Below are 18,898 nucleotides of genomic sequence, written 5' to 3' on the forward strand. Positions count from 1 at the left end.
CATTTGCCAAAAGGTATAGCTGCAGAAATATAAATATGAACGTTAACAAATTGACAGAAATCATAGACCGAGTGAAAAGGTTCCCAGAAGATGGTGAACCACCGTTTAGACCTAACATAGAGATACTGTCCGAGTCTGAAGCAGATTGTGCTGAGTATATAGTTACTACGATAACCGACTGTTGGGCGGAAAGTCCAGAACTTAGGCCCGACTTCAAAATGATTAGGACAAGATTAAAGAAAATGAAAGCGGGAAGGCATCGAAATATCATGGACCAAATGATGGACATGATGGAGAAGTATGCGAACAACCTCGAAGATCTAGTCAGTGAACGTACACGCCTTCTTTTCGAGGAGAAACAGAAAACCGAGGATTTGCTTCACAGAATGTTGCCTGAGTTAGTTGAATTTTCTCATTTTTAACAATTAAAAGTGATATATGTACAAATGTATTTATCCTTTACAGACCCGTCGCTAATTGTTTAACAAATGGAATCGGAGTGGAACCGGAAGCTTTCGACCTGGTCACTATATACTTCAGCGATATCGTTGGTTTCACTGCAATGTCAGCAGAAAGCACACCTTTCCAGGTACGATCACCGAACGATGTAGCATAATTTCTCATACTTACATTTATCATTCTATTTACAGGTCGTGAACTTTTTGAACGATCTCTATACGCTGTTCGATCGCATAATCAAAGGTTACGATGTATATAAAGTAGAAACAATCGGTGACGCCTACATGGTGGTAAGTATTTATTGCACCTACTGACCACCAGCTGTTCCCTAATTTACATAATTATACAATTTATACATCGCTTCAGGTCTCTGGTTTGCCAATCAAGAATGGAAATAGACACGCCGGGGAAATCGCATCGATGTCTTTAGAATTACTTAACGCTGTGAAACACCATACCATAGCTCACAGGCCTCAGGATACTCTTAAATTGCGTATTGGAATCCATACAGGTAACGTGTCCTACGATACAGGCACCCAATAAAATCCGAAACAGGTTTCTATAAATGTTAGGAATAATGTTTTAGGTCCTGTGGTAGCAGGTGTTGTTGGTTTAACGATGCCACGATATTGTTTGTTCGGTGATACCGTGAACACAGCTTCGCGGATGGAATCTAATGGTGAACCATTGCGTATTCACATAAGTGAACAGTGCAAGGAAGCCTTGGACAAGATCGGTGGTTACATCATCGAAGAACGTGGACTAGTTCATATGAAGGGAAAGGGAGAAGTGAAGACTTACTGGCTCACAGGAGCCACCGAGAAAGCTATTCAAAAACGAGAAGTCAGTATATCGAGGGATATTAATGCTTCTGCTTAAATCAAGTATATTACTTCAACTGATCATCTCTTTTAGGTCGACGTTGGTGATCTTCCACCACTCTTCTGTAGACCAAGAAGAAGTCCAAAATTAAATTCAGATTCCCGACAGGCTTCGTTACTAGGCGGTCTAGGGGCAGGAAGTCGCAGACAATCAAACGTTCCACGGCCAACTCCGGACGATTCGTCGTCTCAGTGCGGGGGATCTAGCCCAGTGCCAAAATCGTTGAATCCTCGTAAATTTGAACGATCTCCGTTGTACTTGACTGATAGCGTATCGAAAACAACACTGGAGAACATTGCCTTGCCGGACGACGTGGATAATCGTGCGGCTAATATCAAGATGGCACTCGATGACTTCTTCATCGACACCAGGCCAAAGTTTAGGAAAAACGCGAGAGTTCTATCGACGATCGCCTCGTCATCGTCGACGAGTGATCATCCGTTTCATAATATAATAAGAGAGTCTCGTTCTTTAGACCCGTTCCCCTTAGAACTCTATAGCAAAAGGTTCGAGTCACCGAATTTCTCGTGGAAGGAACCGAAGAAAAGTTTCAGGTCGTTGGAGAATTGTGAAAAGTGCACGAGGACGAACTCGAAAACTAATATTTCTGGTAAAGTGTTGAATAATAATTATCCTAACGGTAATGTGATAATAGTGCCCCACACCGATGAATCGCCTAACGAGGCAGAAACACCATTGCTAGGGGATGAAAGTGGCTGCATGGGAGAGATCGTGCCTGTTAAGCGATGGAGGTCTCTCGATCAAGTGGTATCGGTTCCTAGTACCGACAGTGTACCGGACAAAAAGTCTTCTGCGAGGAATTCGATCAGAAGTTGGCTAGTAAATTTATTCAATGGCAATGGGTTACGTAACAGTGATGTTTCTTTAAGAAGGGGTGTGATAGCGGGTTACGATATACAGTCAGAACGTGAAAGCATAGTTTAATACATCAATTCTTTTTTTTTTTTTTTTTTTTTTTTTTTTGTCAAAGACAAAAGGAACAAGGAAAGAAACTTCTGCTATGAAACGTACGAGTGCACAAACAAACGTTATTACATTTATGAAGTCATAAGCATGATGATGATGTATTGTTGCCATTTTTTTTTTAGCGTATAGATATGTACGTGGAACGTATGGGTATAAAAGTTACCGATCGTGTATATTTTTAATACCTAGATATTTTATAACTTGTACTAAAATACGCGTTGTATTTGACGGAAAATGATTCTTTTTTATTTACATAGTGCGAGATTTACGTGTTAAAATTTTTAACCCGAGAGCATAATGAGAATACGATAAACTATTTTATAAATATGATTCTAACCAAAGTATATAGAAAAGCAGAGGTCACACGAAGGTGTCTATCTCGAGTTAGCACAAACGATTCCCTGTACAATGCGAAAAGAAAAAACAAAAAGTTACAGTGTATGTACATTTATGCAAGTTCAAATATGCTCGATTCAGACATATGTATGTATATACATGTATGTATGTATAATTTCTATACTTGTTCACTGAAGGAAAGCAAATTATCCGTATGGCTGTGAAAAGTGAACTAGATTGTACCTAAGGTGCTTAGTAATATATCATCTTGTCAAATGTATATAATTGAATAATAATATATCAATGTAAAGATAAAATGTAAATTAAAAGAAATATTATCTTCTATAGGAGCTGATTAAAGATTCGTCTTTCCAAATAATGTATAAATCGGATTTTCCTTTTTCTCTTTAAATAAACAGATTTTGTTTCCCTTTCTTATTTTTATTTTATGATCAGCTTTTATACACACAATGTATACATCTTTTAGTAACTTATATTTTATACATTAATTTCTTTAATTATCTACTACATTAATGCTATTAGAATTAAATACAAACTTCACTCCTGTCCTGTAAGAAATTTTGACATAAAATCTGTTGGCTTTGGTTCCCATGTTTCCTTCCAATAATTCATAACGCTTCCATTTGTTTTCCATAACATAGCCATTTCTTGAAGATCCATTTGTCCCTATCATAGTAGATACGAAAGTTAATACATTCATCAATGATAATTATATTTTTCATACATATTATTTTTACCTTAATAATGAGCATATCTATAACTCTTAAATCTCTTACAGTACTATTACGTCTGAACTCTTCTTTCAACTTTCGTTTACATTCTTCTTCTGTTTTTGGGATATCATAGCCTAATTCTGAAAGCAAAATGGATATGTATGAGTTTCATCAATACATAAAATAATTACTATTTTTGTCACAGTTAGGTTAGGTAACAATATACACCATTATCACCAAGGTGAAATTGTAAAATGTTTTAAATACATACTGATATATGGAATTTGTCGATACCATGCTTTATATAATGTTAAAGCTCTTCTACGAGCATCTGTTGGATTAAGTGACAAAAGTGGTTTGACTTGTTTTAGTGTTGCTTTCACAGGTGCAGCCATTATTACGCAGTATACTCAGAACCAAATCAAGTTTTCTTTAATTCAGTCAATGACTACAGATACAAAATGATAGGACATGTTTCTCTTCTCGAGGGGTCACAAACACCCCGAGATAAAGGTAGGTCTACATGTACAGAGAATAGTTGGTACAACAGTCGTGCCTGTTTTATCAGTCCCTCTTCCATCACACCTCGTAATTTGCGATTGTAAATTGAAGAATTTATTTGTAGTTTATTTATTTTTTAAGATTTCATTTCCACCGCGTCGAAAACGGTACAGGTAGTACCATCTAGGGCTTTTCCGAAGCCTTTAATTGATGAACTATTTTTCTACTGAAGTGTTTTTTCTACTTTCCTTCCTATATTTTGGTGTTATAAGTCGAAAAAGATAATTTTGACTTTATTTCAATTCGGCATCGATAATTTTGAATAAACCTTTCTGTTAAAGTTTCAAAGCAATTTGAAGTTTCTACCAATAAGTGTGATTGCATTATAGGGTTAGTATACAGAGTGTATGGACCAGTGTATCAGTCCTTTTGGAAGCTTCGTCCGTTTTGCACGCGTCTGTAAGAGGTGAGATAAAATTATCTTTAGATATTAAATTAATCTGCCTTTTGAGCGTTAACAGTACAAGAAACAGAAAGAAAAGTCGAAGAGAAGACCCGATTTTTGATTTTTGACATTAATTCGGCGTTTTCTTCAAAAATATACGAGTCGAAAATTTTTGCTCTTGTCGCAAATTCGCAATGAGATTGGAATAACAGAATCTTAATCATTTATTCTGCGTTTATGACGATAATTTATTAAATATCATCAATATCTTATGCTTTTTTCTACTTTTTTTCCTATATTTTGTTGCTTTAAGTTGAAAAAAGTAATTTTGACCTTATTACAATATGGCGTCAATAGTTTTCAACGAACCTTTTCCTTATTTTAGTATTACAGTTTCGAAGCAATTTGAAGTTTCTACCAATGGCTGTGATTGGTCGTCCGTTATTGCGTCTTCCCATTTCGACCAATCAGATTCATCGTTTAAGGGTTAGGTGTGCGGAGTGTGGTGGAGTGCATCAGTTCTCTTCGAAGCTTCGTCCTTTTGGCACGTGTCTGCAACAGGTAAGATTGAATTATCTTTAAATATTAAATTAAACTGCCTTTCGAGTGTTAACAGTACAAAAAACAGAAAGAACAGTCGAAGAGAAGTCCCGATTTTTGATTTTTGACATTAATTCGGTGTTTTCTCCAAAAATATACGAGTCGAAAATTTTTGCTCTTGTCGCGAATTCGTAATGAGATTGGAATAACAGAATCTTAATCATTTATTCTGCGTTTATGACGATAATTTATTAAATATCATCAATATCTTATGCTTTTTTCTACTTTTTTCCCTATATTTTGTTGCTTTAAGTTGAAAAAAGTAATTTTGACATTATTACAATATGGCGTCAATAGTTTTCAACGAACCTTTTCCTTATTTTAGTATTACAGTTTCGAAGCAATTTGCAGTTTCTACCAATGGCTGTGATTGGTCGTCCGTTATTGCGTCTTCCCATTTCGACCAATCAGATTCATCGTTTAAGGGTTAGGTGTGCGGAGTGTGGTGGAGTGCATCAGTTCTCTTCGAAGCTTCGTCCGTTTGGCACGTGTCTGCAACAGGTAAGATTAAAGTATCATTAAATATTAAATTAAACTGCCTTCCGCGTGTTAACTGTACAAAAAACAGAAAGAATAGTCAAAGAGAAGTCTAGATTCTTCATTTTTGACATTAATTCAGCGTTTTCTTCAAAAATATACGAGTTGAAAATTTTTACTCTTGTTGCGAATTCACAATGAGATTGGAACAACAGAATCTTAGTTATTTCTCTTTCATGTCGTCAATTTCTTGAATATTATTACATTTTTTCATGTTTTTAATTCCTTTTTACTCATAATCTGTTGTTATGCATTGTAATAATTGATGTCTTCGTTTTCGATTATACCGCCGATATATAGGTACCGATTAAAATAATATTTTCCTTATTTTATTCTCTGTTTATGACGATGATTTATTAAATATCATCAATATCTTATGCTTTTTTCTATTCTTTTTCGTATATTTTGTTGCTTTAAGTTGAAAAAAGTGATCTTGACATTATTACAATATGGCGTCGATAGTTTTCAACGAACCTTTTCTTATTTTAGTATTAAAGTTTCGAAGCAATTTGAAGCTTCTACCAATGGCTGTGATTGGTCCTCCGTTATTGCGTCTTCCCATTTCGACCAATCAGATTCATCGTTTAAGGGTTAGGTACGCGGAGTGTGGTGGAGTGCATCAGTTCTCTTCGAAGCTTCGTCCGTTTGGCACGTGTCTGCAACAGGTAAGATTAAATTATTATTAAATATTAAATAAAACTGCCTTTCAAGTATTAACAGTACTAAAAACAGAAAGAAAAGTCGAAGAGAAGTCTAGATTCTTAATTTTTGTTATTAATTCGACGTCTTCTTTGAAAATACACGAGTTGAAAATTTTTGCTCTTGCCGTGAATGTACAATGAGATGGAACAGCAGGATCTGAATTATTTTCTCTTTTATATTATCAAGTTCCTAAACATTATTGAATGTTTTTCATATTGTTTCACAGAATTTGCTGTTTTTAATTTAATAACGTTTTATTCTTGAGCATCGTAATATTATTCTTGTTTAGACGTGTTCGTGTACTTGCTTAGGTATCGGCCGATAGCAGAATATACCGAACAGTGCCGAGTGTTGCCGAAGTGCCGACCGGTCTACGATGGGAAGGAAGGTCTCGCCATTGCTCTCTCGAGCGTCGAAGCAGTAAGACGTATTGAGGGCGTCCTCCTGTACGGGTAGTTCATAGGTACACGCAGTTTATTATTCAAATATTTTGCATAAATTATGAAGCTCGATCATTTGTTAATCATAACTTTATTGCTGTTGGTTAAATTTCATTTACATAAATTTGTATTTCTTATTTGTTACAGATATTTCCTTGATATTGAAAAAATGCCATGCGATACGATGCCATGGTAATTAATACTGGTTTGAAACACAATTTCGTAAAGAATTGGTAACGTTTTGATTTATTGTAATCAATTGGTAATATTTGTTATTACTTTCTTTTTGTTGAGGCATTGTTAATTGTAAGCATTTTTGATAATTAATTATTGGTACCAAGGTCAAGGAAGGAAAGATCAGAGGAATGTTTCTTTCTTTGATCAATTAATAGAAAAAGGATAATTAATTTTTCATTTTATTGAATAATTTTAACTAGTAGTTTCATGCATCTGTTAAAAATTAGAATTATTTTAAACAATCTGTTATCGTCAAATTGTAGTAATTGTATTATAATATACAGCTTTCGGTGCAAGTTTGAATTAAAATAAAATCACGTTATTAAATCTCATGCTGTTTAAGCATGGTTAATTATTGGACTTTGCTTATTGTAAAGAAATAGATAATTTATAAATTACGCCGTAATAGAATTTTCAACAATTTTTAATATGCTTACAATCTTAACAACAAAAATCCTCTGCTTTAATACAATAGTCTATTATCTTTATTACAAAATGATTTTCTATCGATGTAATATTCATTGAAATAATTATCAACAATTATTTAAAACATTTCATTTCAATCTAGGATCAATATTCAGATTTAACAATATTTGTGCTCGTCGAATATATTTCACGAACATAGATATTTTCATTTACAAGCCATTAATAACAGTATTTCCGTTACGAACACTCAATAAGAAGAATGTTGTTTTGTTTATTTCCACCCAGCCCATCCCTGCCCACTAAGTTTTTCTTTCAGGAATTGTTGTGGCCGCGCGCAATGCGGTCGGTAGAGTCAGTGTTTGTACGAATATACTTCCAATGTTTTGATTTTTGCAAGGGCGAACTGGCCCTGAATAGAGTTGCGTTTGTATGATTAGGAATCACGCGAAAGTAGAGTCAGTGTTTGCTGCGGATTATAAAATATTCTTTAGAGCATCGCGGCTCTGCTTTTTCCTTTTTCATCGTGAAAGTAGAGTCATTACAATTGTTCGCCGGAAATTATTCTCGGTCGCGTTACTTTATATCTTTATTTTTTTTTTCTTTTTTTTTTCTTTAATTGCTCGATATATTCGGGATTAGAGTCAATGCACCACTGAAGAGGAGTTTTGGGCGTTGCTCCATAAGGAAAGAGTGTAAGTATCTTATTACTTTATTTAATTAATTTTAATTGAAATAGAATAATTTACAATTTCAATACTTGATAATTGAGAGTTCTTAATTGCTGTTGCTAATATTTTATAAAATTCAATTTCATATATAATTTTATTAGAATAAAAATTGATAATTTGTAAAATTAACCGTAATTCTTTTTTGTTTTGTTACAGATGAATTTTTTGATTGCCGAGTTCCTGGATATCCTGATGATGGCTTTCTTCACGACTTCCGCCTTGGTACGTCACTTAATTGCTTTTTATTGAAATAGAATAATTTACAATTTCAACACTTGATAGTTGAGATTTCTTTTTAATTGCTAATATTTTATAAAATTTAATTTCATATATAATTTTATTAGAATAAAAATTGATCATTTTCAAAATTAACCGTAATTCTTCTTTTTTTGTTACAGATGAATTTCTTCACGACTTCAGTATTCTCCTACAAGGCAGCCTCCTACCTGGTGTTGTCCATCCTCCTACTTGACTGTCGGAAGAAGAGTATATCTGCGAACGGTGAGTCGCATGTTTTATGGTTCCTCTGGTGCCCAATCATGTCGTAGGACGAATGGTCCGAATCGACACGGGCTACTAGTTGTATACGTGCTTGGCAAGCATAGTGACCATGGGTATGATTATACATACCCATGAGTAGTAACATTTTTATTGTTTCATTTCATTTAGTTAGGCTAGGTCTTCTTGTACTCCGCGTTTTAATATCATTTCAATTCCACATATTCTAATAGATATTTTTGAAATATATGAATGCTCTTAAATATTCTTAACTGTGGAATTAGAATATTTTAATACCGAAACAATTTTATTTATTTTGTCTGTAATAGAGAAGTCAAATACTATCTGACTTAATTATTGCGATGGTTCAAAGCAATATAATATTAATAATATTATGTAATCTGTATACTGGATATACATATTAATGATGCTGTTACATTGATTTAATTACATTTTGTACACTATAAATTCAAATATTCATTCAATAACAAAGTTTAACTTATTTACACGTTCATGAAAAAATGAACAATTTATGTGCAAGAAGACAATTCGTGACGGGTAGATTTCCAACTCAGAGTGATCTATTTCAACACATTTTGCGTATTCTTGAAAATTTACTCTGAGGAGGGAGTCACCCGAGGATGTTTTATTAATTTTCACAACAAATTCTTGTTTCATTGCAAAGAATTCTTAATTAAAGACATTAAATTCTTTTTTATTAAAATTTTGCATTTCTTAAATTAGTGTTGCGAAAAATTTCCAGCGCGAGAGTAAATATGACGATGCACTGACTAGTATTCGGTGGGAATCCTTTTGGTTTTTAAACTCAATCCTTTTTATTATTTAATTAATCAAATTAGTTACAAGGATTCCGCGGCATAAGACCGTGAACACCATCTCTGGGAGATATACCCATGCATTACTAGGCCTTTGCAGGCGCAGCTTTAGAATACGGAATATATGAAAATATGTTACCATATTCTAAACTGTAGTCCTTTTGTCTATACTATGGGCGTCCGTCAATCTGACACCGTTGGATGCAACGTGTTGGACGGGCGGGTAGCGCTCTTAGCGAAGGGGTGCACTCTGTCCTGGCGTTACGACGTCCAGGCGGGGTGGGTGGTATGTAGCGTCTGGCGCAAGTCTAGGGGGCGTGAGACCCTTCGTTGCCAGCTGATATTAGCAGTGCATCATGTTTGCGTCATAGTTGCTCTATTTTGCTTTTCAGTATTTGTTCTTAAGGTTTTATATTTACAAAGTCGAGTCATTTTTATTAAAATAGTGAAATATTAGCCCGTTAGATGTTTATGTACTAATCATGTTTGTAGATCAGGATTTTCAGATTTAACCCCTTCCGTGTTTATTGCCAAAGCCCATTCACGTGCCCAGGTGCTACTTGGATGGGTAGAGGCAATGGGCACGATGACCTAGTTCATAAGAATAATAATTAATAAGCGGCTGGCATTGTGTTAGTATATCGTGCACGACGTAATCTCCACATATGGTGTGTGTGTTTTTAGGCTGTGGGATTGCGTCGGTTTAATAACTTTTTCATTTACTTTTAATTTGAAATAATATTTTATTCAACAAGATGTACGATGAACGTACAAACCAAATACTATTGTTACTATTACCAAATACTATTATCATGATTATTACCATTACTATTACCATGATTATTACCATTACTATGAAATATTCTATATCAAAGTAGTTAATGAAATTTTGTAATTATCATTATACGCAATGATTGCTAGCCTTGCCAGACGATTTCAGTGAAAAATGGTACGTACCGTAGAGTGTGATGTGAGATGAAACTCGGGTGACGGAGGCGTCCCGGGACGTTCTCCCTAGTTTAGGCTCTGCGCCCGGGTGGAGTGTATGGGGGTCGTGGAATGAATTTTTGTGAGAATGTGATTTTGCCTTTTTTAAATATAGGGTTAGGTAGGTAGGTAGTATACCTTCTGGTGTGTGTGATAGATTGTAAGTAGGTAGGGCCGGGACAGGTTGTCACAGTCTCTTGGTCGGGTAGGCGCGATTTCGCGTGATCAACCTGTACCTGGAATATATTTGAAGAATTGACGATACGATCGATACGAACGGAGTATGTCGTTCGCCTTCGAATCTATCTGTACAATTTTTCAAATTTTTGGCGACTTCATAAGTCGTCATACGCGGTCGCGATGGCACGAAACGCACAAGTTCTGCTCGAGCACGGCACGTGTGCACGAACAACGACTTATATAAAGTCCTTTTTCGTCCACGTGTCAATTAGAGTTTCGCGATTTTTCTTTTTTGTTGATTGGTCTTTTTTTTTGTTTTGCGAATTTGCAAGTCTCGAGTTTTAGATATAAGTTTCAGGTGGGTGGACCGCCCGAAGAAAGAAAAGGCTATATGCCGAAGCGCCCCGACAAACTGTCTTTCAAGAGGGGAACTATTAATGATTTTGCATCCTTTTGCAAAAAAGGATGGGAAATCATTATCGTTACTACTTTGTCACTGTGCTTGCCTGTAGTTGTAGTTTTGTAATTTCAGGACAAGAGGGGGCCCGTGACCCCCATGATTTTGGGCAAATCGCGTTTTCAATTTAGTGTTGCGAATATTGACCACGGTTCAATTTAGTGTTGCGAATGCATGATTATCGCGATTTTCATTTAGTGTTGCGAACTTTAAATATCGCGTTTCTTTCTTGCATTGCATTACAATATAATTTAACTTTTCAATGTTGATTGTTTTAAGATTTTTGAGAGTTTTGCTTTTTAATGTTGATTGCTTTAGTGTTGCGAGTAAAAAATTCACGGTTTGAGAATCCCCCTTTTTTGCATTTTAATTGCATGTCTCTTAAAGATAGCGTTGCGAATGATATTAGCGCGATTGTTTCCCAGTGTTGCGACTTATAAATACGCGATTGTTTTGCATTAGTTCATAGAGTTCCCTGCTAATTAGTGTTGCGATAATGAATATTCGCGTTTTGCATTAGAGTTGCGATATATGATGAAATGCCCAAAAACGATCCAGTGGAGTTGCCATGGTCCATAAGGCAGCTATGGACCAGCTGCCGTGATACAGCCTTGGATTGGCTGTACCCCTTTTTTAGATTAGTGTTGCGTCTTACAAAATTCGGTAGATTTGAGTAGTGTTGCGTTACAGTTCGCGTTTTCTCTTTTTTTCTTTTTTTCAGCTTAGTGTTGCGTATAATGGAGCAGCCTTCACGCGTACGCTTTTGTACATATTATATAATTAATGAAATTAGTGTTGCGAGTAAAAAATTCACGGTTTGAGAATCCCCTTTTCTGCATTTTAATTGCATGTCTGTTAAAGATAGTGTTGCGAATGTTATTAGCGCGATTGTTTCCCAGTGTTGCGACTTATAAATACGCGATTGCTTTGCATTAGTTTATAGAGTTCCCTGCTAATTAGTGTTGCGGTAATGAATGTTCGCGTTTTGCATTAGAAATGCCCCAAAACGATCCAGTGGAGTTGCCATGGTCCATAAGGCAGCTATGGACCAGCTGCCGTGGTACAGCCTTGGATTGGCTGTACCCCTTTTTTAGATTAGTGTTGCGTCTTACAAAATTCGGTAGATTTCAGTAGTGTTGCGTTACAGTTCGCGTTTTCTCTTTTTTTCTTTTTTTCAGCTTAGTGTTGCGTATAATGAAGCAGCCTTCACGCGTACGCTTTTGTACATATTATATAATTAATGAAATTAGTGTTGCGACTGAATTCGCGATTGTTATTAAATTAGTGGAAGTAACTATGACTCACATTCGGTGGGAATCCATTGCTAGTCAAGGATTCCGCGGCCTAAGACCGTGAACACCATCTCTGGGAGATATACCCATGCATTACTAGGCCTTTGCAGGCACAGTTTTAGAATACGGAACATATGAAAATATGTTACCATATTCTAAACTGCAGTCCTTTTGTCTATACTATGGGCGTCCGTCAATCTGACACCGTTGGATGCAACGTGTTGGACGGGCGGGTAGCGCTCTTAGCGAAGGGGTGCACTCTGTCCTGGCGTTACGACGTCCAGGCGGGGTGGGTGGTATGTAGCGTCTGGCGTAAGTCTAGGGGGCGTGAGACCCCTCGTTGCCAGCCGATGTTTTGTCATAGTTCAGAATGTTTGCAATTTTAAAATTAGTGTTGCGTGTGATTTCGGTTTGTTTTTAGGGTTTGCTTAGGGATTGCTCTTAAGGGCAGTCAAACTTTTCTTTTCAGGTTCCCCTGTACCCTCCCTCCCACTGCCCCGCCCCCATTTTTTTTCTTCCCTTATTTTAATTTTGAAAATTTTGAGCATTCGGTTGTCGGAAATACTGTTAAATAATATATAAATTTATTGTTTTCAGAATATTACTAAATACGATAAAGTTTTAAATAGAACTTTATTCAAAGTTTTATTTAAAATGGAAATTCATTTTATTTTGTGATTGGTGATCAATTATTTCAAGGAATATTTGTTCATTTGAAATAGCTTATTAGATTTTAATTCTGCTTTATTTAAACAAAAGTGGATGGTTGTTGTTGAAGTTGTTTAGTTTTGATTTTTGGTCGCGATGTTTCGTTTCAAGCTTACGGAGAAGCTAATTAAATTACTTTTATAAATTTTCTAATTCTTTTCCTGAAAAGCAAAGCCCACTCGTGATTTTTTCTTCAGTTTTTCCATTTACAATAAATTTGCATTGAAAAGTGTATTGAATAATATAATGCAATAAAGTCAAGTAGAATCATGGTTGTACTTACGTATATTGCAGTAAAAGACAGTTGTTTCAATTAAAATTTTATATATTATTGGTTACTAAATGAACTAATGTTAAATATTATGCAATAAAATGAAATAATTAATGTTTCTAACTGAAATCACTTACTTAATAACAATTTTTTTTTATAAATCTTTGTCTGCTTTTATTTTGGTACTGAAATTTATTTTTAATTCATATTTTGTGTCTAATTGATGTTTTCTTATTTGGAAATGACTCGTTAATCATTACTTTGATTTTTGTGAAATTTTATTGTTACTAATGTATCTTCTTTTCAGGTATTACATTTTTTTCTCTTTGTATGAATTCGATTAATGAGTTTCTGTTGCAGAGAAATATCTTTATAGGAAGTGTGAATTAATAATATCGGATAATAGAATGGAAGAAATGTAATATAAAATCTAGCATCTATAAATGGAATTCAATCTATTCAATTAAGTAAAACAAGGTAAAAATGATTGAAAAGGGAAAGTGATTCTTATGAGTGGTAATATCTGAACCGTATTATTTTCGAAAATTGTATTTAATCATTTTCTGTTTATTTCAGGCAGGTTGTAAATTTATGATTAAGGCTACATCAGCCTCATTATTATCTTAAATTATGTTTAATCCTTTTCAGTTTGTTTGAAGAAGTATTCCGGCGAGGACAACAAAATCAACAAATTCATTGTACTTATTTATGTATATCCCTTGAAATTTTTATATAGATTATATACGACGTTATAATGACTTTATGGTGATTAAGATATAATCGTCAAACACTGCAGTGTTTAATTAGGAAGCGTTAGGTTTAAGTGAATTTTTAACACTAAACGTATCATGACCGATTATAAACTTTTGATTAAAAAATTCGCATAAAATGTTATCGCTTTTTCACATTTGTCTTCATGACTTTTTCTATTAAATATATACAATTAATTTTACTTCATTTATTTATATTTTTATTTGTTGTGGTACAAATAGGTATACATATATTAAATCTCGGTACGTTCAGTGTTAATATAATTACGAGCGCTCGTTTAAGTAGCTATTCTTAGTAATATAAGTATGTAGGACAAATATGCAATTGCATATTTATTAATTACAGATCTGTAATCAAAATCAAAACTAAAAAATATTGCGATAGGAATAAAAAGCAAAAATATGCGTAGATATATGTATAGATAAGTAGATAGGTAGGTAGTAAATAAAAATAATGCTCCTTTTGTTGTTCGTTTGCACAACAGTCAAAAACGTTTTGCAAATGTGCATCAAGAGGATGATATTAAATGAAAATAAAAATTTGCATAAATGGAGGGTGGATGGGATGAGGTAGGGCGGGTCTCCAAACCGCAGCAACCTCCCCGTGGTGAGACCTGGGCAATCGTTATTATTTGATGGGTAATTAATAACTGTATCATTATTTCTATGGTACATTTATTAATTATACAGGAAATAATACGAGCGAATTGGCTGCGAGGTTTGTAGGTTGTTTTTCTATTTTATTTCTGCTATATTTATTGGTTAATTTTTGCACTTTACATAACTGAAATAATAGAAAAGTTTGTCAATCAAATAAATAACTCAGTTGCTTTTTTAAAATGATTTATTTATCAAGGTGCATGGAGTGAATACAAGTTTGTGAAGCAATTGTAATAATAATTGTTCAGTCTTGTGCTGTTTTTGACTGATTTCTAGAAAAAAAGAAGAATCAAAGAGTGAAAATTAGGTCTTTTCGAATGTCAGTCTGCGGTGCAGTAAAAGAGGGACTGGTAAAACAGGCGCAATTATCATACAAGTTGTGCTTTCTGCACGCAGACGGTAGCTCATCTTGGGGTATCTGGGACCCCGTAAATCATGTCCAGTCTTTTGTATCTGTAGTCACTGCTATAAGCAAAATCCCGAGCAATGAGTAGGTTGGAGTAGGTATAACCTTCACATCCTACAAATGTTCATTCTAGATTCTAGCCGGTCTCCCATTCTGTCAGGGAGAGATATTTATATGTATCTCTAATATTTCAATAAAATACGTAGGAAAAGCTTGTTAAGTGAAGCTTGTTAAACTGTGTGAAGTGAAGAATTTGTTGTAAAAATATAGTTTTTTGGAAAACACTTCTATAAGAATTATCAACATACTTTAATAAAGTGTAAGAGTTTATGATTATTGAAAATGGTAGTCAGGAAGTATCAGGAAGAATTAAATTATTTAGAGAAAATATCTGATGTGTGTTGGAGAATAAAGAAAGGTTTTCAGCCTAATATGAAGGTAAATATTCTTGGTTTCAACAAATTACACCAAGTTTTGAAAGCATTCCGAACTGATGTGCATCTCTATTTGCAATTTTTATAGGTTGAAGGTGTATTTTATGTAAATGATACATTAGAACGTTTAATGTTTGAAGAACTACGTAATGCATGTAGGCCAGGTACAGTAGGTGGATTTCTCCCAGGTATGAAACAAATTGCTAATGTAGCTGCTCTTCCTGGAATTGTTTGGAGATCAGTTGGGTTGCCTGATGTTCATTCTGGATATGGTTTTGCCATTGGTAATATGGCAGCATTTGACATGAATGACCCAAAATCAATAGTATCACCTGGTGGAGTAGGTTTTGATATAAATTGTGGTGTTCGTTTGTTGAGAACTAATTTATTTGAAGAGGATGTTACACCAGTGAAAGAACAATTGGCTCAAAGTATGTTTGATCATATTCCTGTTGGTGTTGGGTCAAAAGGAATTATTCCTATGAATGCACATGATTTAGAAGAAGCATTAGAAATGGGGATGGACTGGTCTCTTAGAGAAGGTACTAACTTGTATGTTTATTAAAACGAATTTTTTATTAATATAAGATACCTTGCATAGGCTATATCTGGGCTGAGGACAAGGAGCACTGTGAGGAGTATGGTAGGATGCTTAATGCAGATTCTTCAAAGGTATCAATGAGAGCCAAAAAACGTGGTCTTCCACAGTTAGGAACATTAGGAGCAGGAAATCATTATGCTGAAATTCAAGTTGTAGAAGAAATCTATGATAAGTGGGCTGCTTGTAAAATGGGTATCGAAGAGAAGGGTCAAATTTGTGTTATGATTCATTCTGGTAGTAGAGGATTTGGGCATCAAGTTGCAACTGGTAATATAAATGTGGTGTGATTATCAGTAATCACAATTTGCTTCATTGTATGATGTATTACAGATGCACTTGTTCAGATGGAAAAAGCTATGAAAAGAGATAATATTGAAACTAATGATAGGCAGTTAGCTTGTGCTCATATAAAATCTAAAGAAGGTCAAGACTATCTAAAATCAATGGCAGCAGCAGCAAATTTTGCATGGGTTAACAGAAGTTCTATGACGTTTCTCAGTCGTCAAGCATTTGCGAAACAGTTCCAAATGTCTCCCGATGATTTAGATATGCATGTTATATACGATGTTTCTCATAATATCGCGAAGATAGAGGAACATATGGTAGAGGGTAAACAGAAAACGCTTCTAGTACACAGAAAGGTAAATTAAAACGCGAGAGACATTAGTTCACTTTGTGTGAATGTTTTTTAATCGCGTTTGCTGTAGGGATCTACAAGAGCATTTCCACCTCATCATCCTTTGATTCCGGTTGATTATCAATTAACGGGTCAACCAGTTCTAATCGGCGGTACTATGGGAACTTGCAGCTACGTTCTTACCGGTACCGAACAGGGTATGAAAGAGACATTTGGATCAACGTGTCATGGAGCTGTACGTATTTCAAAATTTACTCCTGCTATGATCGAGGTATTAATCTTCAAATCAAATACAAACTCTTCCTTTTAGGGGCGAGCTTTGTCTAGAGCTAAATCACGTAGGAATTTGGATTACACGGACGTACTAGAAAAATTAGAGCGACAAGGAATATCAATTCGGGTTGCTTCGCCTAAATTAGTGATGGAAGAAGCACCCGAGTCTTATAAAAATGTAACCGACGTTGTAAATACATGTCACGCGGCCGGTATCTCTAAAAAATGTATAAAATTACGACCAATCGCGGTTATCAAAGGATAATCACTTTTTTCAGGGAATATTTCTGAATTGTTAATGATGACTGAATTGCTGCTTCGATTTACAGCATAACATTACGTTTATTTATTAATGAATTTGTATGATTTGTTACATATATTAAGTACTCTTTACCTTTTGTAAATTATGTAAATGTAGGGAATACCTTATAATTAATTTGTAATAAAAATACCTGCAAAATTATATTTAATTATTTTAATATTTACATATGTCTAATTTCTACTTCGTTTATTTTTTAAGGAACTGCTAAATAATGGAGACCACTTTAAAAATATTACATTAGCGTTTTATTAGATAAAATGTACAGTTACCTACTATCGAAGTAAGAAAGCTATATTAGACTAATTCGTTCGACTTTACACGGAAATTAAATTCGCAGTGTTACGCTGAACAAATCCTCCAGTGACTAAAAGAAGTGAAGAACAGAACAGAACAGAACAAAAGGTAAGGTACTTACATACATAGGAAGACAAGGTTTCTCGTGTACGTAGATAATGGAAGCAAACCATCACCATAAATAGTAAATATATCTATACGTATATCTATTTAGATCGAAAATTCAGAGTACAGAGTATACAGCAGCGAACATATTCGACGCGCTCAGATTGTGAACCCTCGAGAGAAGAAAAAGTATGGAAAACTAGTCGCTGGAGGAGTTGTTTACAGAAATACAAGACCGACCAGCTGGATGAAACTGGTCTGTACTGCATTTCATTGACAATTATAAAATTACGTTATAAAATAATAATTATCCTAGAAAACTTATGATAGATGATAGTCAGGAGATGGTTCAGCTACAGATTCAGTAGTGAACAATGGATTTGGGAACTCTGGTGGGTGTGGCAGTGGTCCAGCAGTCTTTGGCTGGCGACGATACGCCATTAGCCAGCAGGAGACAGCAATAGCTACAGCTACTAGTGCCAGCAGTGCTGTAATTACTAATGCTATCACAAAGCCGACCATAGATACACAAATGTCTTCCACTCTTTGAGCTGAAGCAACTGTAACAAAAACAAATTCCATTTTAGCATACCAAGATTCTCTTTTATTTTTTACTACAGAAAGAGTAATAAGTTATCTTACTTTCAGTTGGATCTGCTGTAAACCTTTCTTCTCTCCTTTCCAGAGTGAATATCAGATTCGACTGGATTGTTATTTCTTCTCGAAGTTGTCCTTCGTAGTTGTCTGCGATGCTCAAAGAAGTGTCGTTCGTTTCTGAATCAACGTCTCGTCGGCGACGACCGAACGCATTGTATCCTCGACAGTTTACCTATAACAATCATTTAAGTATTATCATGTATCTTTCCTTCTTTGTTACTTCAGTGTACTTTATGGTAATTAATTGATACTTACAGGTTGACAGCGACCGAAGCATACACGGATATTGCACTGGAATCGAATATTGTTGCTGCTTGGGAACTTGAATGCGTTGAAGCTGGCCATCAGCGTCTGTGTTTCAGGGTTCTGTTCCCATTCGCCAAATATCGTTGGGTCTGTCGCACAACCATTCTCGTCTGTTACTATGTACTCGTTCTCCAAATTGTCTTCCATCGTTTTAGCCACGCAATTTCGAGCAAATCCACCGTAAATAGCT

General features: G+C 35.0%; 4 protein-coding genes and 1 long non-coding RNA gene across 6 annotated transcripts in view; 3 read left to right on the forward strand and 2 right to left on the reverse strand.

Moving 5' to 3' along the window:
• Window positions 1–2,324, forward strand: part of LOC117611179 (receptor-type guanylate cyclase Gyc76C) — a 53,384-nt gene extending 51,060 nt beyond the window's left edge. For both annotated transcript variants that reach the window (XM_076693323.1, XM_076693324.1), the window contains 6 exons: window positions 58–397; window positions 466–589; window positions 651–749; window positions 826–970; window positions 1,046–1,302; window positions 1,375–2,324. In XM_076693323.1, coding sequence (XP_076549438.1) covers window positions 58–397; window positions 466–589; window positions 651–749; window positions 826–970; window positions 1,046–1,302; window positions 1,375–2,286 — 1,877 coding nt within the window. In that variant the 3' untranslated portion in view covers window positions 2,287–2,324. The remainder of the gene's footprint in view (window positions 1–57; window positions 398–465; window positions 590–650; window positions 750–825; window positions 971–1,045; window positions 1,303–1,374) is intronic.
• ND-B14 (NADH dehydrogenase (ubiquinone) B14 subunit) lies at window positions 2,295–3,834 on the reverse strand. The gene is made up of 3 exons (XM_076693327.1): window positions 3,670–3,834; window positions 3,423–3,538; window positions 2,295–3,351 (listed from the first exon to the last, which is right to left on the reverse strand). The coding sequence occupies exons 1-3, from the start codon at window positions 3,791–3,793 to the stop codon at window positions 3,223–3,225; spliced, it is 369 nt and encodes a 122-aa protein (XP_076549442.1). The 5' UTR covers window positions 3,794–3,834; the 3' UTR covers window positions 2,295–3,222.
• Window positions 3,835–5,995: 2,161 nt separating this feature from the next.
• LOC117610964 (uncharacterized) lies at window positions 5,996–7,313 on the forward strand. The gene is made up of 3 exons (XR_004583043.2): window positions 5,996–6,146; window positions 6,495–6,646; window positions 6,771–7,313. It is a non-coding gene; the product is annotated as an uncharacterized LOC117610964 (long non-coding RNA).
• An 8,100-nt stretch (window positions 7,314–15,413) lies between these two features.
• On the forward strand, window positions 15,414–17,441 carry RtcB (RtcB RNA ligase). Its single transcript, XM_034338826.2, has 6 exons — window positions 15,414–15,517; window positions 15,602–16,055; window positions 16,115–16,381; window positions 16,445–16,755; window positions 16,822–16,986; window positions 17,062–17,441. Exons 1-6 carry the CDS (start codon window positions 15,422–15,424, stop codon window positions 17,287–17,289), a joined length of 1,521 nt encoding a protein of 506 aa, XP_034194717.1. The 5' UTR covers window positions 15,414–15,421; the 3' UTR covers window positions 17,290–17,441.
• Window positions 17,442–17,567: 126 nt separating this feature from the next.
• Window positions 17,568–18,898, reverse strand: part of dpy (fibrillin-like protein dumpy) — a 92,228-nt gene continuing 90,897 nt past the window's right edge. The window contains exons 171-173 of the mRNA XM_076693291.1: window positions 18,658–18,896; window positions 18,388–18,574; window positions 17,568–18,305 (exon numbers count right to left, since the gene is read on the reverse strand). Of these exons, the coding sequence (XP_076549406.1) occupies window positions 18,067–18,305; window positions 18,388–18,574; window positions 18,658–18,896 (665 nt within the window). The 3' untranslated portion in view covers window positions 17,568–18,066. The remainder of the gene's footprint in view (window positions 18,306–18,387; window positions 18,575–18,657; window positions 18,897–18,898) is intronic.

The sequence above is a fragment of the Osmia lignaria genome, chromosome 3 (genome assembly GCF_051020975.1).
Source record: "Osmia lignaria lignaria isolate PbOS001 chromosome 3, iyOsmLign1, whole genome shotgun sequence".
Taxonomy (NCBI): Eukaryota; Metazoa; Arthropoda; class Insecta; order Hymenoptera; family Megachilidae; genus Osmia; species Osmia lignaria.